At 47.3% G+C, this 22,500-nt stretch overlaps 1 protein-coding gene and 1 long non-coding RNA gene across 2 annotated transcripts in view; one reads left to right on the top strand and one right to left on the bottom strand.

Annotated features, from left to right (window-relative positions):
- Nucleotides 1–22,500, bottom strand: part of LOC112247579 (zinc finger protein DPF3-like) — a 59,939-nt gene that overhangs the window by 11,079 nt on the left and 26,360 nt on the right. The window contains 5 exon segments of the mRNA XM_042321417.1: nt 935–1,063; nt 9,076–9,228; nt 13,731–13,803; nt 14,801–14,893; nt 15,131–15,264. Coding sequence (XP_042177351.1) covers nt 935–1,063; nt 9,076–9,228; nt 13,731–13,803; nt 14,801–14,893; nt 15,131–15,264 — 582 coding nt within the window.
- On the top strand, nt 9,612–9,820 carry LOC121846475. Its single transcript, XR_006083340.1, has 2 exons — nt 9,612–9,682; nt 9,724–9,820. It is a non-coding gene; the product is annotated as an uncharacterized LOC121846475 (long non-coding RNA).

The following is a 22,500-nucleotide window of genomic DNA, read 5'->3' as shown; positions in this document are numbered from 1 at the left end:
CGTCACAGAACAACTCTTCCAGAGAACGCTCGTCTTCTTTCCTGTCTTCCTACTCCCCCATGGCTCCGGCCAGCTAGCATGATTACATCAGCCAGGAGAGCAAAGCAACAATCAACTGAAAAAGTCTCTGACATGAGCTTTGTGTGAGTTGTGAGCTATGAGTTTGAAATGAGCAATCACTCTGAATTGATGATGAAGGTAGAGGCCTTTTTTTGATTGTGAATTAAATACCTCTGAGGATTTGTGACCTATCTGACCAGTGTCGGTGTCCTTACTGTTCACGACTGGACAGAGTAGATATGGTGGGATACAACACTGGTCTACTACTGTTTATAGTGATTTCATTTCAAATTGGTTTATTGGAATCAAAGTCATATAGATTAAACATTATCTCTAACATTACTAGATCAAAGTCATCCTTGGCTATATTACACTGTGTAACATTAGAGGAATATATTTACAGTTTTAAAGTGTGGGTAGTGTGCTACAGTACGTTTTAAAGTGTGGGTATCTCTAGTCATGAAGGACGCTGCTTGGCCTTGCTACAGTACGCACAGCTCTGCTGAACCAGAGACACACAGCAAAGTAGTCTGTAGTGCAGTCTGTAGTGCAGTCTGTAGTGCAGTCTGTAGAGCAGTCTGTAGAGCAGTCTATAGTGCAGTCTGTAGTGCAGTCTGTAGTACAGTCTGTAGTGCAGTCTGTAGTACAGTCTATAGAGCAGTCTGTAGTACAGTCTGTAGAGCAGTCTGTAGAGCAGTCTGTAGTGCAGTCTGTAGTGCAGTCTATAGTACAGTCTGTAGAGCAGTCTGTAGAGCAGTATGTAGTGCAGTCTATAGTACAGTCTGTACAGTAGTCTGTAGTGCAGTCTGTAGAGCAGTCTGTAGAGCAGTCTGTAGAGCAGTCTGTAGAGCAGTCTGTAGTGCAGTCTACTCACCAGAACGGCCGCAGTCAGAGCAGGACACCAGCTCCTCAGCCTGGCCAGTCTTCCTGTTAGAGTCAGAGTCTCCCAGACAGAAGTCACAGTAGTCGTTAGGGATGATGGAGCCATCTGCCGCCCTCTGAGCTGTATAGAAACACAAAATATAGATTACTATACAGTATCTATCTCATCATTAGGAACGATGGAACCGTCTACTGCCCTCTGAGCTGTATATGTAACAGTAGAACTTTAGACCGTCCCCTCGCCCATACCCGGGTGCGAACCAGGGACCCTCTGCACACATCAACAACAGTCACCCACGAAGCATCGTCACCCATCGCTCCAAAAAGCCGCGGCCCTTGCAGAGCAAGGGGAACCACTACTTCAAGGTCTCAGAGCAAGTCCACTACTTCAAGGTCTCAGAGCAAGGGGAACCACTACTTCAAGGTCTCAGAGCAAGGGGAACCACTACTTCAAGGTCTCAGAGCAAGGGGAACCACTACTTCAAGGTCTCAGAGCAAGGGGAACCACTACTTCAAGGTCTCAGAGCAAGGGGAACCACTACTTCAAGGTCTCAGAGCAAGGGGAACTACTACTTCAAGGTCTCAGAACAAGGGGAACTACTACTTCAAGGTCAGAGCAAGGGGAACCACTACTTCAAGGTCTCAGAGCAAGGGGAACTACTACTTCAAGGTCTCAGAGCAAGGGGAACCACTACTTCAAGGTCTCAGAGCAAGGGGAACTACTACTTCAAGGTCTCAGAGCAAGGGGAACCACTACTTCAAGGTCTCAGAGCAAGGGGAACCACTACTTCAAGGTCTCAGAGCAAGCTACTACTTCAAGGTCTCAGAGCAAGGGGAACCACTACTTCAAGGTCTCAGAGCACCACTACTTCAAGGTCTCAGAGCAAGGGGAACCACTACTTCAAGGTCTCAGAGCGAGTGACGTCACCGATTGAAAAGCTATTTAGCGAACCCCGCTAACTAAGCTAGGTTTCACATCCGTTACACCAGCACCACCGCTAACTGGATTTCAGATATAGCACCACCGCTAACTAAGCTAGCCGTTTCACATCCGTTACACCAGCACCACCGCTAACTAAGCTAGCCGTTTCACATCCGTTAACCAGCACCACCGCTAACTAAGCTAGCCGTTTCAATCCGTTACACATAGTGTAGGATATATATAGATATGGATATAGATATACACACAGTGAGTGTACAAAACATTAGGAACGTATATAGTGTGTGTGTGTGTATATATATATATATATATATATACGCATTGCTAGTCAAAAGTTTGGACACACCTACTCATTCAAAGGTTTTTCTTAATTTTTACTATTTTCTACATTGTAGAATAATAGTGAAGACAAACTATGAAATAACACATATGGAATCATATAGTAACCAAAAAAGTGTAAAACAAATCTAATTATATTTGATATTCTTCACAAAGTAGCCCCCCTATGCCTTGATGACAGCTTTAAGTCAAAGGGGTATGCATACTTTGTGAAGGCCACTGTACGCAGTATGAGGAGTAACTAGACATGTGTCTATCCGTACAGGGCTTTCGGAGATGTAGGGGGGGCAGACAGATGGGTATTCCAGGCAGCATTCCATATGATATCCTATTGCTGATGTATTGTTGTCTCTGCCATCTTGCCCTTTGTGTTGTTCTCTGAGCACAGTAATGTTGCTACCATGTCGTTGGCATGTTGTGCTGCTACCATGTTGTGTTGCTACCGTGTTGTGTTGCTACCATGTCGTTGGCATGTTGTGCTGCTACCGTGTTGTGTTGCTACCATGTCGTTGTCATGTTGTGTTGCTACCATGTAGTGTTGCTACCATGTCGTTGTCATGTTGTTCTGCTAACATGTTGTGTTGCTACCATGTCAAATCAAATCAAATCAAATTTTATTTGTCACATACACATGGTTAGCAGATGTTAATGCGAGTGTAGCGAAATGCTTGTGCTTCTAGTTCCGACAATGCAGTAATAACCAACAAGTAATCTAACTAACAATTCCAAAACTACTGTCTTATACACAGTGTAAGGGGATAAAGAATATGTACATAAGGATATATGAATGAGTGATGGTACAGAGCAGCATAGGCAAGATACAGTAGATGGTATCGGGTACAGTATATACATATGAGAGGAGTATGTAAACAAAGTGGCATAGTTAAAGTGGCTAGTGATACATGTATTACATAAGGATGCAGTCGATGATATAGAGTACAGTATATACGTATGCATATGAGATGAATAATGTAGGGTAAGTAACATTATATAGGGTAGCATTGTTTAAAGTGGCTAGTGATATATTTACATCATTTCCCATCAATTCCCATTATTAAAGTGGCTGGAGTTGAGTCAGTGTCAGTGTCAGTGTGTTGGCAGCAGCCACTCAATGTTAGTGGTGGCTGTTTAACAGTCTGATGGCCTTGAGATAGAAGCTGTTTTTCAGTCTCTCGGTCCCAGCTTTGATGCACCTGTACTGACCTCGCCTTCTGGATGATAGCGGGGTGAACAGGCAGTGGCTCGGGTGGTTGATGTCCTTGATGATCTTTATGGCCTTCCTGTAACATCGGGTGGTGTAGGTGTCCTGGAGGGCAGGTAGTTTGCCCCCGGTGATGCGTTGTGCAGACCTCACTACCCTCTGGAGAGCCTTACGGTTGAGGGCGGAGCAGTTGCCGTACCAGGCGGTGATACAGCCCGCCAGGATGCTCTCGATTGTGCATCTGTAGAAGTTTGTGAGTGCTTTTGGTGACAAGCCGAATTTATTCAGCCTCCTGAGGTTAAAGAGGCGCTGCTGCGCCTTCTTCACGATGCTGTCTGTGTGAGTGGACCAATTCAGTTTGTCTGTGATGTGTATGCCGAGGAACTTAAAACTTGCTACCCTCTCCACTACTGTTCCATCGATGTGGATAGGGGGGTGTTCCCTCTGCTGTTTCCTGAAGTCCACAATCATCTCCTTAGTTTTGTTGACGTTGAGTGTGAGGTTATTTTCCTGACACCACACTCCGAGGGCCCTCACCTCCTCCCTGTAGGCCGTCTCGTCGTTGTTGGTAATCAAGCCTACCACTGTTGTGTCGTCCGCAAACTTGATGATTGAGTTGGAGGCGTGCGTGGCCACGCAGTCGTGGGTGAACAGGGAGTACAGGAGAGGGCTCAGAACGCACCCTTGTGGGGCCCCAGTATTGAGGATCAGCGGGGAGGAGATGTTGTTGCCTACCCTCACTCACCCAGTTGCACAGGGCGGGGTCGAGACCCAGGGTCTCGAGCTTGATGACGAGCTTGGAGGGTACTATGGTGTTGAATGCCGAGCTGTAGTCAATGAACAGCATTCTCGCATAGGTATTCCTCTTGTCCAGATGGGTTAGGGCAGTGTGCAGTGTGGTTGAGATTGCATCGTCTGTGGACCTATTTGGGCGGTAAGCAAATTGGAGTGGGTCTAGGGTGTCAGGTAGGGTGGAGGTGATATGGTCCTTGACTAGTCTCTCAAAGCACTTCATGATGACGGATGTGAGTGCTACGGGGCGGTAGTCGTTTAGCTCAGTTACCTTAGCTTTCTTGGGAACAGGAACAATGGTGGCCCTCTTGAAGCATGTGGGAACATCAGACTGGTATAGGGATTGATTGAATATGTCCGTAAACACACCACCAGCTGGTCTGCGCATGCTCTGAGGGCGCGGCTGGGGATGCCGTCTGGGCCTGCAGCCTTGCGAGGGTTAACACGTTTAAATGTCTTACTCACCTCGGCTGCAGAGAAGGAGAGACCGCATGTTTTCATTGCAGGCCGTGTCAGTGGCACTGTATTGTCCTCAAAGCGGGCAAAAAAGTTATTTAGTCTGCCTGGGAGCAAGACATCCTGGTCCGTGACTGGGCTGGATTTCTTCCTGTAGTCCGTGATTGACTGTAGACCCTGCCACATGCCTCTTGTGTCTGAGCCGTTGAATTGAGATTCTACTTTGTCTCTGTACTGACGCTTAGCTTGTTTAATAGCCTTGCGGAGGGAATAGCTGCACTGTTTGTATTCAGTCATGTCACCAGACACCTTGCCCTGATTAAAAGCAGTGGTTCGCGCTTTCAGTTTCACACGAATGCTGCCATCAATCCACGGTTTCTGGTTAGGGAATGTTTTAATCGTTGCTATGGGAACGACATCTTCAAATGAACTCGCACACCGAATCAGCGTATTCGTCAATGTTGTTGTCTGACGCAATACGAAACATCTCCCAGTCCACGTGATGGAAGCAGTCTTGGAGTGTGGAGTCAGCTTGGTCGGACCAGCGTTGGACAGACCTCAGCGTGGGAGCTTCTTGTTTTAGTTTCTGTCTGTAGGCAGGGATCAACAAAATGGAGTCGTGGTCAGCTTTTCCGAAAGGGGGCGGGGCAGGGCCTCATATGCGTCGTGGAAGTTAGAGTAACAATGATCCAAGGTCTTTCCATCCCTGGTTGCGCAATCGATATGCTGATAAAATTTAGGGAGTCTTGTTTTCAGATTAGCCTTGTTAAAATCCCCAGCTACAATGAATGCAGCCTCCGGATAAATCGTTTCCAGTTTGCAGAGAGTTAAATAAAGTTCGTTCAGAGCCATCGATGTGTCTGCTTGGGGGATATATACGGCTGTGATTATAATCGAAGAGAATTCTCTTGGTAGATAATGCGGTCTACATTTGATTGTGAGGAATTCTAAATCAGGTGAACAGAAGGATTTGAGTTCCTGTATGTTTCTTTCATCACACCATGTCACGTTAGTCATAAGGCATACGCCCCCGCCCCTCTTCTTACCAGAAAGATGTTTGTCTCTGTCGGCGCGATGCGTGGAGAAACCCGTTGGCTGCACCTCGGATAGCGTCGTTCCAGTGAGCCATGTTTCCGTGAAGCAGAGAACGTTACAGTCTCTGATGTCCCTCTGGAATGCTACCCTTGCTCGGATTTCATCACCCTTGTTGTCAAGAGACTAGACATTGGCAAGAAGAATGCTAGGGAGTGGTGCACGGTGTGCCCGTCTCCGGAGTCTGACCAGAAGACCGCCTCGTTTCCCTCTTTTTCGGAGTCGTTTTTTTGGGTCGCTGCATGGAATCCACTCCGTTGTCCTGTTTGTAAGGCAGAACACAGGATCCGCGTCGCGAAAAACATATTCTTGGTCGTACTGATGGTGAGTTGACGCTGATCTTATATTCAGTAGTTCTTCTCGGCTGTATGTAATGAAACCTAAGATGACCTGGGGTACTAATGTAAGAAATAACAGGTAAAAAAACAAAAAACTGCATAGTTTCCTAGGAACGCGAAGCGAGGCGGCCATCTCTGTCGGCGCCGGAAGTTATGTTGTTCTGCTACCATGTTGTGTTGCTACCATGTCGTTGTCATGTTGTGTTGCTAGCATGTCGTTGTCATGTTGTGTTGCTGCCATGCTGTGTTGCTACCATGTTGTGTTGCTACCATGTCGTTGTCATGTTGTGCTGCTACCGTGTTGTGTTGCTAGCATGTCGTTGTCATGTTGTGCTGCTGCCATGCTGTGTTGATGTCTTAGGTCTCTCTTTATGTAGTGTTGTGGTGTCTCTCTTTGTGTCTTTATGTAGTGTTGTCTCTCTTTATGTAGTGGTGTCTCTCTTTATGTAGTGTTGTCTCTCTTTATGTAGTGTTGTCTCTCTTTATGTAGTGGTGTCTCTCTTTATGTAGTGTTGTCTCTCTTTATGTAGTGTTGTGGTGTCTGTCTTTATGTAGTGTTGTGGTGTCTCTCTTTGTTGTGTTGTCTTTTTATGTAGTGTTGTGTCTCTCTTTATGTAGTGTTGTGGTGTCTCTCTTAGTGTGGTGTGGTGTCTTTTATGTAGTGTGGTGTCTCTCTCTTTATGTAGTGTTGTGGTGTCTCTCTCTATGTAGTGTTGTGGTGTCTCTCTCTTTATGTAGTGTTGTATTGGGTCTCTCTTTATGTAGTGTTGTCTCTCTTTATGTAGTGTTGTGGTGTCTCTCTTTATGTAGTGTTGTAGTGTCTTTATGTAGTGTCTCTCTCTTTATGTAGTGTTGTGGTGTCTCTCTTTATGTAGTGTTGTGTTGTCTCTCTTTATGTAGTGTTGTTGTCTCTCTCTTTATGTAGTGTTGTGGTGTCTCTCTTTATGTAGTGTTGTGGTGTCTCTCTCTTTATGTAGTGTTGTGGTGTCTCTCTCTTTATGTAGTGTTGTGGTGTCTCTGTCTCTCTTTTATGTAGTGTTGTGGTGTCTCTCTCTCTGATGTAGTGTTGTGGTGTCTCTCTAGTGTTGTGGTGTCTCTCTTTAGTGTGTTGTGGTGTCTCTTTATGTAGTGTTGTGGTGTCTCTCTTTATGTAGTGTTGTGGTGTCTCTATGTAGTGTTGTGGTGTCTCTCTTTATGTAGTGTTGTGGTGTCTCTCTTTATGTAGTGATGTGGTGTCTTTATGTAGTGTTGTGGTGTCTCTTTTATGTAGTGTTGTGGTGTCTTTATGTAGTGTTGTGGTGTCTCTTTATGTAGTGTTGTGGTGTCTCTATGTAGTGTTGTGGTGTCTCTCTTTATGTAGTGTTGTGGTGTCTCTCTTTATGTAGTGATGTGGTGTCTTTATGTAGTGTTGTGGTGTCTCTCGTGAGTGTTGTGGTGTCTCTCTTTATGTAGTGTTGAGGTTTTGTCTCGTCGTGATGTGGGTTTTGTCTCGTCGTGATGTGGGTTTTGTCTCGTCGTGATGTGGGTTTTGTCTCGTCGTGATGTGGGTTTTGTCTCGTCGTGATGTGGGTTTTGTCTCGTCGTGATGTGGGTTTTGTCTCGTCGTGATGTGGGTTTTGTCTCGTCGTGATGTGGGTTTTGTCTCGTCTCGTGATGTGGGTTTTGTCTCGTCGTGATGTGGGTTTTGTCTCGTCGTGATGTGGGTTTTCTCGTCGTGATGTCTCGTCGTGATGTGGGTTTTGTCTCGTCGTGATGTGGGTTTTGTCTCGTCGTGATGTGGGTTTTGTCTCGTCGTGATGTGGGTTTTGTCCTACATTATTATTTCATCTATTTTTAAATGTTTAATCCCAGCCCCCATTTTGGGATGCCGTCATTGTAAATAAGAATTTGTTCTTAACTGACTTGCCTAGTTAAATAAAAGGTTAAATAAAAATAAATTCCTTATCTAGTACACTCCATTCAACAGTGGTATGTCAGAGATAATACTCTCCATTCAACAGTGGTATGTCAGAGATAATAAACTCCATTCAACAGTGGTATGTCAGAGATAATAAACTCCATTCAACAGTGGTATGTCAGAGATAATAAACTCCATTCGACAGTGGTATGTCAGAGATAGTACACTCCATTCAACAGTGGTATGTCAGAGATAATACACTCCATTCAACAGTGGTATGTCAGAGATAATACACTCCATTCAACAGTGGTATGTCAGAGATAATACACTCCATTCAACAGTGGTATGTCAGAGATAATACACTGGTATGTCATTCACACACTCCATTCAACAGTGGTATGTCAGAGATAATACACTCCATTCAACAGTGGTATGTCAGAGATAATAACTCCATTCAACAGTGGTATGTCAGAGATAATACACTCCATTCAACAGTGGTATGTCAGAGATAATACACTCCATTCAACAGTGGTATGTCAGAGATAATAAACTCCATTCAACAGTGGTATGTCAGAGATAATAAACTCCATTCGACAGTGGTATGTCAGAGATAGTACACTCCATTCAACAGTGGTATGTCAGAGATAATAAACTCCATTCAACAGTGGTATGTCAGAGATAATAAACTCCATTCAACAGTGGTATGTCAGAGATAATACACTCCATTCAACAGTGGTATGTCAGAGATAATACACTCCATTCAACAGTGGTATGTCAGAGATAATAAACTCCATTCAACAGTGGTATGTCAGAGATAATACACTCCATTCAACAGTGGTATGTCAGAGATAATAAACTCCATTCAACAGTGGTATGTCAGAGATAATACACTCCATTCAACAGTGGTATGTCAGAGATAATACACTCCATTCAACAGTGGTATGTCAGAGATAATACACTCCATTCAACAGTGGTATGCTATGTCAGAGATAATAGGGTGTTATTCCATCATCAAGTTATAACCCTGTACTACTACTAAGCATTTAGTTTAAACCCTGGTCAGACGGTCGTCTCTTACGTTTGTGGTTGTCTGGGTCTGGGTCTGGTCGGTGTGGTGGCGGGGTCGGTGGCATCTCTTCCTCCCTCTCCTCCTCCCCTTCCTCCTCAGCCAGGTGTGTGTGGGCGTAGTGGTAACTCAGGCCTGGGCGGTTCTTGTAGCGTTTGCCACAGACTGTAGAACCCAGAAGCATTAGAATCCATTAGAACCACAGAACATGAGGAAATTGTTTTGAAAATGGAAGGAAACACTATGGTCATAACTGAAATCTAATATTAATTTACCGTTTCAAAAAAGCGTTTTGCTACTTGGGTGCACTACTGAAGACGACCCAGCATTCAAGACAAAAGGACCAACCATTAACAAGGTCCTCAATGTCTTATTGGGGAGGGCTTTATCTTAAGAGGATCGACACTTCTATATATCTAACTAACAACAATACAAGGGAACTCATTTACCAGAACATTCCTACTAGGAGAGTAGCCTAGGATCCCTAAAACTAACAACGTCTTTATGAAAGGACTCCCTAGAAAGACACAGCACTGTAATACTCGAGAAAGACAATATGTATAAAAATGTTGTTGTCTAACACTGGTTAGGTTGTCTGGTAACATCACAGTGACAGCAGGTTAGGTTGTCTGTGATACCCAGAAACCATAGTGACAGCAGGTTAGGTTGTCTGTGATACCCAGAAACCATAGTGACAGCAGGTTAGGTTGTCTGTGATACCCAGAAACCATAGTGACAGCAGGTTAGGTTGTCTGTATTACCCAGAAACCATAGTGACAGCAGGTTAGGTTGTCTGTAATACCCAGAAACCATAGTGACAGCAGGTTAGGTTGTCTGTAATACCCAGAAACCATAGTGACAGCAGGTTAGGTTGTCTGTGATACCCAGAAACCCCAGTGACAGTGGGTTATATTGTCTGTATTACCCAGAAACCCCAGTGACAGCAGGTTAGGTTGTCTGTAATACGCAGAAACCATAGTGACAGCAGGTTAGGTTGTCTGTAATACCCAGCAACCATAGTGACAGCAGGTTAGGTTGTCTGTATTACCCAGAAGCCATAGTGACAGCAGGTTAGGTTGTCTGTGACAGCAGGTTAGGTTGTCTGTAATACCCAGCAACCATAGTGACAGCAGGTTAGGTTGTCTGTGATACCCAGAAACCATAGTGACAGCAGGTTAGGTTGTCTGTATTACCCAGAAACCCCTGTGACAGCAGGTTAGGTTGTCTGTAATATCCAGAAACCCCTGTTACAGCAGGTTAGGTTGTCTGTAATACCCAGAAACCCCTGTGACAGCAGGTTAAGCTGTCTGTATTACCCAGAAACCCCTGTGACAGCAGGTTAGGTTGTCTGTAATACCCAGAAACCCCTGTGACAGCAGGTTAAGCTGTCTGTATTACCCAGAAACCCCTGTGACAGCAGGTTAGGTTGTCTGTAATACCCAGAAACCATAGTGACAGCAGGTTAGGTTGTCTGTATTACCCAGAAACCCCTGTGACAGCAGGTTAGGTTGTCTGTAATACCCAGAAACCCCTGTTACAGCAGGTTAGGTTGTCTGTGACAGCGGGTTAGGTTGTCTGTGACAGCAGGTTAGGTTGTCTGTGACAGCGGGTTAGGTTGTCTGTGACAGCATCGTTACAACAGTACAGAAACATGCGTTAGCTCAGCTGATGCTCAAAGATCATTCTTCCCCAGCAACTTGATAACAAACCAGCAGATACCATAAAGTTACGTTAGCGCCATGCAAGCTTGCTTTGGTCTAAGAATTCAATAATCATATGCTTATGCAATTAGTAAGCATAATAGCGACAGATTGCTTAGATTGGTTTAGCTGGTAACCAGATGCATTTCTACTTTAGCCTTGGCTATTATTAGCCAAAGCAGAAACAGAAAGACAACCAGGGCCCCATTCAGGAGGGTGCAACATAGACACATCTTGTATCTTACATCCTTCTGTATTCTACATTTAAATATAAGCATATCTGTTTATACGCCTGGATGTGGTGTAAACTTTGAACCCGTCTGAACGTGACCCATGCTAGCTCAAATCAAACAAACCCCAGTAGTCCCTGATCTTGTCGTTAAGGGAGAAGCCACACGGAGAAAAGAGGACACACGCATATCCAGATACCTGAGTCGGCAGTTTTTGACTTATGCTTTTGTTTGTTTCTGTCTGGAAAGGAAGGAACAGAGCACATGAAAAGAAAAAGAACAAAGAAAAATAACAAAAATAAGAGTTTCATTCAAAGAGGCTATAATATCTCATGATATGAGTACCAGGTCCTCCCATGTTTTCATTTAGGTAGAAGTAGCATGCTATGCTAACGTCCGACATGCTAGAGAGGGAACACCCCAAGGAAAGTCAAATAAGGTTATTGATCTGAAACTACACTATATATACAAAAGTATGTGGACACCACTTCAAATTAGTGGACTTCAGCTATTTCAGTCACACCCGTTGCTGACAGGTGTATAAAACCGAGCACACAGCCACGCAATCTCTATAGACAAACAATGGCCCGTCCTGAAGAGCTCAGCGACTTTCAACGTGGCAGGATGGCACCTTTCCAAACATGTCAGTTTGTCAAATTTCTGCCTTGCTAGAGCTGCCCCGGGCAACTGTTAGTGCTGTCACTGTGAAGTGGAAATGTCTAGGAGCAACAATGGCTCAGCCGCAAAGTGGTAGGTCACACAAGCTCACAGAACGGGACCGCCGAGTGCTGAAGCGCATAGCGTGTAAATATGTTCTGTCCCCGGTTGCAACACTCACTACCGAGTCCCAAACTGCCTCTGGAAGCAACGTCAGCACAATAACTGTTCGTCAGGAGCTTCATGAAATGGGTTTCCATTGCAAAGCAGGCGCACACAAGCCTCAGATCACCACGCGCAAAATGCCACGTGTCGGCTGGAGTGGTGTAAAGCTTGTCGCCATTGGAGTAGTGGAAACACGTTCACTGGAGTGATGAATCACGCTTCAAGATCAGGCAGTCCAACGGAAATCTTAACGCTACAGCACACAATGAAATTCTAGAAGATTCTGTGCTTCCAACTTTGTGGAAACAGTTTGGGGAAGGCCCTTTTCTTGTTTCAGCAAGACGATGCAACCGTGCACAAAGCGAAGTCCATACCAAAATGGTTTGTTGAGATCGGTGTGGAAGAACTTGACTGGCCTGCACAGAGCCCTGACCACAACCCCATCAGTCACCTTTGGGATCAATTGGATCGCTGCCTAATCGAGCCAGGCCAACATCGGTGCCCGAAGTCCCCACAGCAATGTTCCAACATCTAGTGGAAAGCCTCCCAGAAGACTGGGGGCTGTTGTAGCAGCAAAGAGGAGGACCAGCTCCATATTAATGTCTGTCATTTATGGAATGTGATGTTAGACGAGCAGGTGTCCACATACTTTTGCTTATGTAGTGTATCTTAGGCAGCTAACCATGTCCAGATACAGGCAGACCTTGATAATAGTAAGATAATAGAGATAATAGAGAACAGTGAGACCTAATAAAAATCAATAACAGGTCATTTCCTGTTAGAAGTGGGATTCAGAAAAGTTAGGAGTCAATCCGTAGCGCAGAATATCTGTGTTGTAAGCTTTCCGATTGAGCCGACGTCGTTTGCGACCGCGGGAACATTAATCGCGCCACTAAGCAGATCTTCAGCACTACGGATTGAATTGAGTTCAAAAAAGTTTGAACTCAAAATTTGGCTCATAATATTCCGATCAGGAACCAGCTACTCTGTTCTCAGCCTGTCATCAATCTAACCCTGTTACCCGAAAAGACGTCATTCACAGTAATATTCAGATCAGGAACCAGCTACTCTGGTCTCAGCCTGTCATCAATCTAACCCTGTTACCCGAAAAGACGTCATTCACAGTAATATTCAGATCAGGAACCAGTTACTCTGGTCTCAGCCTGTCATCAATCTAACCCTGTTACCCGAAAAGACGTCATTCACAGTAATATTCAGATCAGGAACCAGCTACTCTGGTCTCAGCCTGTCATCAATCTAACCCTGTTACCCGAAAAGACGTCATTCACAGTAATATTCAGATCAGGAACCAGCTACTCTGGTCTCAGCCTGTCATCAATCTAACCCTGTTACCCGAAAAGACGTCATTCACAGTAATATTCAGATCAGGAACCAGTTACTCTGGTCTCAGCCTGTCATCAATCTAACCCTGTTACCCGAAAAGACGTCATTCACAGTAATATTCAGATCAGGAACCAGTTACTCTGGTCTCAGCCTGTCATCAATCTAACCCTGTTACCCGAAAAGACGTCATTCACAGTAATATTCAGATCAGGAACCAGCTACTCTGGTCTCAGCCTGTCATCAATCTAACCCTGTTACCCGAAAAGACGTCATTCACAGTAATATTCAGATCAGGAACCAGCTACTCTGGTCTCAGCCTGTCATCAATCTAACCCTGTTACCCGAAAAGACGTCATTCACAGTAATATTCAGATCAGGAACCAGTTACTCTGGTCTCAGCCTGTCATCAATCTAACCCTGTTACCCGAAAAGACGTCATTCACAGTAATATTCAGATCAGGAACCAGTTACTCTGGTCTCAGCCTGTCATCAATCTAACCCTGTTACCCGAAAAGACGTCATTCACAATCTTACAGGAGATGTCTGTTGTTGTTGTTGTATTTTGTCTTACTGTCACAGACGTAAGGTTTATCCACATCATCGTTGGTAGCAGCTTCTGTCCTCCTGCGACTGGACCCTCTGCCCTGTGGAGAAAAATACATGTCACACCACGCTAGACCTCTTTCGCTCTCTCTCTCTCTCTTTGCCAAAGCAAGTGAAATAGATAATGAACACAAGTGAAATGAACAATATAAAATGAACAGAAAATATTACACTCACGAAAGTTTCAAAAAAAAAAAAAGACATTTCAAATAAATATTGTTTGTATTTACAATGGTGTTTGTTCTTCACTGGTTGCCCTTTTCTTGTAGCAACAGGTCATACATCTTGCTGCTGTGATGGCACACTGTGGTATTTCACCCAGTAGATATGGGAGTTTATCAAAATTTGTTTTGTTTTCGAATTCTTTGTGGATCTGTGTAATCTGAGGGAAATATGTCTCTCTAATATGGTCATACATTGGGCAGGAGGTTAGGAAGTGCAGCTCAGTTTCCACCTCATTTTGTGGGCAGTGAGCACATAGACTGTCTTCTCTTGAGAGCCATGTCTGCCTACGGCGGCCTTTCTCAATAGCAAGGCTATGCTCACTGAGTCTGTACATAGTCAAAGCTTTCCTTAAGTTTGGGTCAGTCACAGTCTGGGTCAGTTTGCTCTGTTTTTTTGTTAATTCTTTCCAATGTGTCAAGTAATTATATTTTTGTTTTCTCATGATTTGGTTGGGTCTAATTGTGTTGCTGTCCTGGGGCTCTGTGGGGTGTGTTTGTGAACAGAGCCCCAGGACCAGCTTGCTTAGGGGACTCTTCTCTGTGTTCATCTCTCTGTAGGCGATGGCTTTGTTCTGGAAGGTTTGGGAATTGGTGGTTGTAGAATTGAACGTCTCGTCTGGATGTTGATAATTAGCGTGTATCGTCCTAATTCTGCTCTGCATGCATTATTTTGTGTTTTACATTGTACACAGACCCCTCACAACCATAAAGGGCAATGAGTTATATAACTGATTAAAGTATTTTTTTTCCAGGTCCTAAAATTGGTATGTTTAATTTGATGTTCCTTTTGATGTCTTAGAAGAGACTTCCTCACCCTTCCTTTCCTCTGCTTCCTCTTCGGAGTGTCCACTTCAAAGTCCTCGTCGTCATGGAAACCGTCCCCATTCTCGTCTGCTTCCAGGACCCTCTACAGACAAGTAAAAAGGGGAGGAGGTGAGAGGAGGAGGAGTGACAGAGGAAAGAAAGTAGATATTTGACACAATTTACAAATCAGGAATTCTCTTTGTTTCCATCGTGACAGTTTAAAAGTGTGATCTTGTGTGTAAAGAAATGTAAAGTTATTGTATTTGGCTGCATGCTATGTGCCAATAAGGCCCATCTACTGTTGCCCCTTTGTGTGTGTGTCCCTTCTCTCTTGCCGTACCTGTATCTCTAGAAGGGTCTCGTCCTCCTTGATGATGTCTTTCTTCTTCTCCAGTAGCCCCTCCCCTCTGAGCAGGGTCTCCAGAGCTGTGGCCTCTCCTGGAGAGGGCTCCTTCTTAGGGGCCAGCTCTGCCTCTGGGGGGGGGATTGACTATCGTATAAACCAAGCACACATCTTCCAGACGACCAGTTCACACCAGTGATATAAACAGTGCCTTGTGTTTTGGTTATGTTAGCCAGCCCTGCACTGACACCTCTGAGCTCTGTGTGTGTGTGTGTGTGTGTGTGTGTGTGTGTGTGTGTGTGTGTATGTGTGAGAGAGAGAGATCATAGAGCACCAATGGCCAGTCTCCTTCCCAATGCTGTTTCTTATTGGCCTAAACCAAGGGGGGGTTGTGTCAGAGTCAGAAACAATACAACATGAAATACGCCAGGTTCAGGGGATAAAGGAGGGATGAGGGGAGAGGAGGAGAAGAGAAGAGGTTCAGGGGATAAAGGAGGGATGAGGGGAGAGGAGAAGAGGTTCAGGGGATAAAGGAGGGATAAGGGGAGAGGAGGAGAGGTTCAGGGGATAAAGGAGGGATAAGGGGAGAGGAGGAGAGGTTCAGGGGATAAAGGAGGGATGAGGGGAGAGGAGGAGAGGTTCAGGGGATAAAGGAGGGATGAGGGGAGAGGAGGAGAGGTTCAGGGGATAAAGGAGGGATAAGGGGAGAGGAGGAGAGGTTCAGGGGATAAAGGAGGGATAAGGGGAGAGGAGGAGAGGTTCAGGGGATAAAGGAGGGATAAGGGGAGAGGAGGAGAGAGGTTCAGGGGATAAAGGAGGGATAAGGGGAGAGGAGGAGAGGTTCAGGGGATAAAGGAGGGATAAGGGGAGAGGAGGAGAGGTTCAGGGGATAAAGGAGGGATAAGGGGAGAGGAGGAGGGTTCAGGGGATAAAGGAGGGATGAGGGGAGAGGAGGAGAGGTTCAGGGGATAAAGGAGGGATAAGGGGAGAGGAGGAGAAGAGAAGAGGTTCAGGGGATAAAGGAGGGATAAGGGGAGAGGAGGAGAGGTTCAGGGGATAAAGGAGGGATGAGGGGAGAGGAGGAGAGGTTCAGGGGATAAAGGAGGGATAAGGGAGAGGAGAAGAGGTTCAGGGGATAAAGGAGGGATGAGGGGAGAGGAGGAGAGGTTCAGGGGATAAAGGAGGGATAAGGGGAGAGGAGGAGAGGTTCAGGGGATAAAGGAGGGATAAGGGGAGAGGAGGAGAGGTTCAGGGGATAAAGGAGGGATAAGGGGAGAGGAGGAGAGGTTCAGGGGATAAAGGAGGGATAAGGGGAGAGGAGGAGAGGTTCAGGGGATAAAGGAGGGATGAGGGGAGAGGAGGAGAGGTTCAGGGGATAAAGGAGGGATGAGGGGAGAGGAGGAGAGGTTCAGGGGATAAAGGAGGGATGAGGGGAGAGGAGGAGAGAGGTTCAGGGGATAAAGGAGGGATGAGGGGAGAGGAGGAGAAGAGAAGATGTTCAGGGGATAAAGGAGGGATGAGGGGAGAGGAGAAGAGGTTCAGGGGATAAAGGAGGGATGAGGGGAGAGGAGGAGAAGAGAAGAGGTTCAGGGATAAAGGAGGGATGAGGGAGAGGAGGAGAAGAGAAGAGGTTCAGGGGATAAAGGATAAGGAGGGATGAGGGGAGAGGAGGAGAAGAGGTTCAGGGGATAAAGGAGGGATGAGGGGAGAGGAGGAGAAGAGAAGAGAAGAGGTTCAGGCGATAAAGGAGGGATGAGGGAAGAGGAGAAGAAGAGAAGAGGTTCAGGGGATAAAGGAGGGATGAGGGAAGAAGAGAAGAGGTTCAGGGGATAAAGGAGGGATAAGGGGAGAGGAGAAGAAGAGAAGAGGTTCAGGTGATAAAGGAGGGATGAGGGAAGAGGAGAAGAGGTTCAGGGGATAAAGGAGGGGAGAGGAGGAGAAGAGAAGAGGTTCAGGGGATAAAGGAGGGATGAGGGGAGAGAGGAGGAGAAGAGGTTCAGGGGATAAAGGAGGGATGAGGGGAGAGGAGGAGAAGAGAAGAGGTTCAGGCTATAAAGGAGGGATGAGGGAAGAGGAGAAGAAGAGAAGAGGTTCAGGGGATAAAGGAGGGATGAGGGAAGAAGAGAAGAGGTTCAGGGGATAAAGGAGGGATAAGGGGAGAGGAGAAGAAGAGAAGAGGTTCAAGCGATAAAGGAGGGATGAGGGAAGAGGAGAAGAGGTTCAGGGGATAAAGGAGGGAGAGGAGGAGAAGAGAAGAGGTGCAGGGGATAAAGGAGGGAGAGGATGAGAAGAGGTTCAGGTGATAAAGGAGGGATAAGGAGAGGAGAAGAAGAGAAGAGGTTCAGGGGATAAAGGAGGGATGCGGGGAGAGGAGGAAAGAGAAGGGATAAGGGGATAAAGGAGGGATGAGGGAAGAAGAGAAGAGGTTCAGGGGATAAAGGAGGGATAAGGGGAGAGGAGAAGAAGAGAGGCTGTTTTCTTTACTCTGTTTATTTTTTTATCACCGCCACCAGAGATCAAGGTCTCAGACCTCCTCCCCCTCTTCTTCTAACCTTCTAACCTCCTCCTCTTCTTCTAACCTCCCTCCTCTTCTAACCTCCCTCCTCTTCTAACCTCCCTCATCCTCCTCTTCTATCCTCCCTCCTCTTCTAACCTCCCTCCTAATCTTCTAACCTCCTCCTCTTCTTCTAACCTCCCTCCTCTTCTAACCTCCCTCATCCTCCTCTTCTATCCTCCCTCATCCTCCTCTTCTAACCTCCCTCCTCTTCTTCTAACCTCCTCCTCTTCTAACCTCCCTCATCCTCCTCTTCTAACCTCCTCCCCCTCTTCTAACCTCCTCCTCTTCTAACCTCCCTCATCCTCCTCTTCTAACCTCCTCCCCCTCTTCTAACCTCCTCCTCTTCTTCTTCTAACCTCCCTCCTCCTCTTCTAACCTCCTCCTCTTCTTTTAACCTCCTCCTCTTCTTCTAACATCCTCCTCTTCTAACCACCTCCTCCTCTTCTAACCTCCCTCATCCTCCTCTTCTAACCTCCCTCATCCTCCTCTTCTAACCTCCTCCCCCTCTTCTAACCTCCCCTTCTTCATCTAACCTCCTCTTCTTTTAACCTCCTCCTCTTCTAACCTCTTCCTCCTCTTCTAACCTCCTCCTCTTCTTCTAACCTCCCTCCTCCTCTTCTGTTAACCTCCTCCTCCTCCCTCCTCTTCTTCTAACATCCTCCTCTTCTAACCACCTCTTCTTCTAACCTCCCTCCTCCTCTTCTTTTAACCTCCTCCTCTTCTAACCTCCTCTTCTTCTAACCTCCCTCATCCTCCTCTTCTAACCTCCCTCCTCCTCTTCTTCTAACCTCCTCCTCCTCTTCTTCAAACCTCCTCCTCCCCTCTTCTTCTAACGTCCTCCTCCTCTTCCTACAGTCAAATAAATATATTCTTTCCATCTCTATTCACTTGTCTATTTGCATGCAGTACCTCACTCTCTATGTATCTCTCCCTCTCTCTCTCTTTCTCTTTCATTTCCGTGGAGATCTACTGAGGAGTGAGAGGATAATCTCTGCCTCCTTCCTGTTGTATAGTTTATAATAAAGAAGATAGAGGGATGAAGGGAGGATGCATCTGTTATTAATAGCAGAAGCAAGGTTGATCTTCCCTCTCTCTCCCTCACTCCATTTCTTCCCTCCTCCCCCTCTCTTTGTGTCTGCTGTAGCTAGGTTGACTTTGACGAGACACATCCTCCCGCTCTGCCTCCGCCTTCCCCTAGCTCTCCCCTCCCTTCCTCCCTCCTTTCCCCTTCTCCCCCTCCCTCTGCTGTTGTCCCCTGAGAGAGGGGGAGGAGGGTAGCAGAGCAGAAAGCAATGAGGTAGCTAGCTACAGATTACTCATGCTGTGTATCCCTCCTTCAGCACCTTTATGGCTCTGTACTGTCACTCAACCCAATAGCTCCTCTCTTCTCCTCTCCTCTAATCTCCTCTCCTCTCTTCTGCCGATCCTCTCCTCTCTCTTCTCCTCTCCTCTAATCTCCTCTCCTCTCTTCTGCCCTCCTCTCCTCTCTGTTCTCCTCTCCTCTGTTCTCTCCTCTCCTCTGTTCTCTCCTCTCCTCTGTTCTCCTCTCCTCTCTTCTCTTCTCTCCTCCTCTCCTCTCCTCTCTTCTCTTCTCTTCTCTCCTCCTCTCCTCTCCTCCTCTCCTCTCTTCTGTTCTCCCCTGCCCTCTCCTCTCCTCTCTTCTCTTCTGTTCTCCCCTGCTCTCTCCTCTCCGCTCTTCTCCTCTCCTCTGTTCTCCTCTGTTCCCCCCCCCCCCCTCTCTTCTCCTCTTTTCTTCTCTGTTCTCCTCTCCTCTGTTCTCCCCTCTCCTCCCTCCTCCTCTCCTCTCCTCTGTTCTCCCCTCTCCTCCCTCCTCCTCTCCTCTCCTCTGTTCTCTTCTCCTCTCCTCTGTTCTCCTCTCTTCTCCTCTGTTCTCCTCTCCTCTCCTCTCTTCTCCTCTGTTCTCCTCTCCTCTGTTCTCCTCTCCTCTGTTCTCCTCTCCTCTGTTCTCCTCTCCTCTCCTCTGTTCTCCTCTCCTCTCATCTGTTCTCCTCTCCTCTCATCTGTTCTCCTCTCCTCTCATCTGTTCTCCTCTCCTCTCCTCTGTTCTCCTCTGTTCTCCTCTCCTCTCCTCTGTTCTCCTCTGTTCTGTTCTCCTCTCCTTTGTTCTCCTCTCCTCTGTTCTCCTCTCCTCTCATCTGTTCTCCTCTGTTCTCCTCTCCTCTCATCTGTTCTCCACTGTTCTGTTCTCCTCTCCTCTGTTCTCTCTGTTCTCCTCTCCTCTCCTCTCCTCTCCTCTCCTCTCCTCTCCTCTCCTCTCCTCTCCTCCTCTGTCTCTCCTCTCCTCTCCTCTGTTCTCCTCTCCTCTCCCTCTGTTCTCCTCTCCTCTGTTCTCCTCTCCTCTGTTCTCCCCCTCCCCTCTCTTCTCCTCTTTTCTTCTCTGTTCTCCTCTCCTCTCCTCTGTTCTCCCCTCTCCTCCCTCCTCCTCTCCTCTCCTCTGTTCTCCCCTGCCCTCTTCTCCCCCCCCAGACAGGAACCACTGAATAAACACGGTGCGAATCCTAAAGCCCAGGAGAGGTACTGTTACATTCCTGTCTCTTGTTATTATGATTCATATCAGTAGTTCAGTCAGAGTACTGTTGTCAGAGTACTGTTGTCAGGGTACTGTTGTCAGAGTACTGTTGTCAGGGTACTGTTGTCAGAGTACTGTTGTCAGGGTACTGTTGTCAGGGTACTGTTGTCAGGGTACTGTTGTCAGGGTACTGTTGTCAGAGTACTGTTGTCAGGGTACTGTTGTCAGAGTACTGTTGTCAGGGTACTGTTGTCAGCTTAGTGTTGTCAGCTTACTGTTGTCATGGTACTGTTGTCAGGGTACTGTTGTCAGAGTACTGTTGTCAGGGTACTGTTGTCAGGGTACTGTTGTCAGAGTACTGTTGTCAGGGAACTGGTGTCAGGGAACTGGTGTCAGCTTAGTGTTGTCAGGATACTGCTGCCAGCATACTGTTGTCAGGACACTGTTGCCAGGGTACTGCTGCCAGGGTACTGTTGCCAGCGTACTGTTGCCAGGGTACTGTTGTCAGTATGTTTCCATAGCATTGGGGAGGGTGGAGGTAGTGTCTCTCTGTCTCTCTTGGTCTGTCTGTCTTGGTCTGTCTGTCATGGTCTGGTAGTCTGGGGTCACATGGTCTGGTAGTCTGGGGTCACATGGCCAGACTAGCCTTCATAACTATCTCTTATCCGGTTCCTCTACTAGCCTTCATAACTATCTCTTATCCGGTTCCTCTACTAGCCTTCATAACTATCTCTTATCCGGTTCCCCTGGTGTTCCTCTACCAGACTAGCCTTTATAAACGATCTCAGTGGTCTTGTGTTAAGGTTAGGGCCCTCTCCTTAGCTGAGGCACAGGAACAACCTATACTGGGCCCCTCTAATCATTTGTCCATGCGGAGTGAGAATGTAAGAGAGGTGGAGGAGTGTGTGTGTGTGTATGTATGTGTGTGTGTGTGTGTATGTGTGTGTGTGTGTCCTAGAGGAAAGAAAGAGGAGGCATTGATTCAGGCAGAAAGAGAGAACCTGGAGAGAGAGGCTAACCAGAGCCAGATGGTCAGATAGCTAACGTTAGCGCTGAGGCTAAGGCCACTCTGTAGCTACAGACTGACGAGGGGGAACCAGGAATGTGTGTGTACGTGATTGTGTGGTGTCTGACGAAGTGCCTGCATTTGTGTGTAACCAGTGTTGGTGAAAGAGAGAGATGCGGAGGGGGAGAGGGAGCGAGAGAAACTGAGAGGGAGAGAGAGACGGGGAGGGAGAGAGAGACATGGAGAGGGAGCAAGGGAGGGAGAGAGAGAGACGGGGAGGGAGAGAGAGAAACGGAGAATGAGAGAGAGACGGAGAGGGAGAGAGAGAAACGGAGAGGGAGCAAGGGAGGGAGAGGGAGAGAGAGACGGAGAGAGAGACGGGGAGGGAGAGAGAGACACGGAGAGGGAGCAAGGGAGGGGAGAGAGAGACGGGGAGGGAGAGAGAGACACGGAGAGGGAGCAAGGGAGGAGAGAGAGAGAGAGAGAGACTGAGAGGGAGAGAGAGACGAGAGACGGGGAGGGAGAGAGAGACGGGGAGGGAGAGAGAGACACGGAGAGGGAGCAAGGGAGGGGGAGAGAGAGACGGGGAGGGGAGGGAGAGGGAGAGAGAGAAATGGAGAGGGAGCAAGGGAGGGAAAGAGAGAGAGACGGAGAGAGAGACGGAGAGGGAGAGAGAGACGGGGAGGGAGAGAGAGACACGGAGAGGGAGCAAGGGAGGGGGAGAGAGAGAGACTGAGAGGGAGAGAGAGACGGGGAGGGAGAGAGAGACGGGGAGGGAGAGAGAGAGAGACACGGAGAGGGAGCAAGGGAGGGAGAGAGAGAGAGAGAGACGGAGAGGGAGAGAGAGACGGGGAGAGGGAGAGAGAGACACGGAGAGGGAGCAAGGGAGGGGAGAGAGAGACGGGGAGGGAGAGAGAGACACGGAGAGGGAGCAAGGGAGGGAGAGAGAGACACGGAGAGGGAGAGAGAGACGGGGGAGGCAGAGAGAGACACGGAGAGGGAGCAAGGGAGGGAGAGAGAGAGAGAGAGAGACGGGGAGGGAGAGAGAGACACGGAGAGGGAGAGAGAGACGGGGAGGGAGCAAGGGAGAAAGAGAGCAAGGGAGGGAGAGAGAGACGGGGAGGGAGAGAGAGCAAGGGAGGGAGAGAGAGACACGGAGAGGGAGAGAGAGATGGGGAGGGAGCAAGGGAGGGAGAGAGAGAGACGGAGAGGGAGAGAGAGACATGGAGAGGGAGCAGGGGAGGGAGAGAGAGACACGGAGAGGGAGCAAGGGA

The sequence above is a fragment of the Oncorhynchus tshawytscha genome, linkage group LG05 (genome assembly GCF_018296145.1).
Source record: "Oncorhynchus tshawytscha isolate Ot180627B linkage group LG05, Otsh_v2.0, whole genome shotgun sequence".
Classification (NCBI taxonomy): domain Eukaryota; kingdom Metazoa; phylum Chordata; class Actinopteri; order Salmoniformes; family Salmonidae; genus Oncorhynchus; species Oncorhynchus tshawytscha.
The sequence above is the reverse complement of the archived record's forward strand: the minus strand, read 5'-3'. Positions and strand labels throughout refer to the sequence as shown.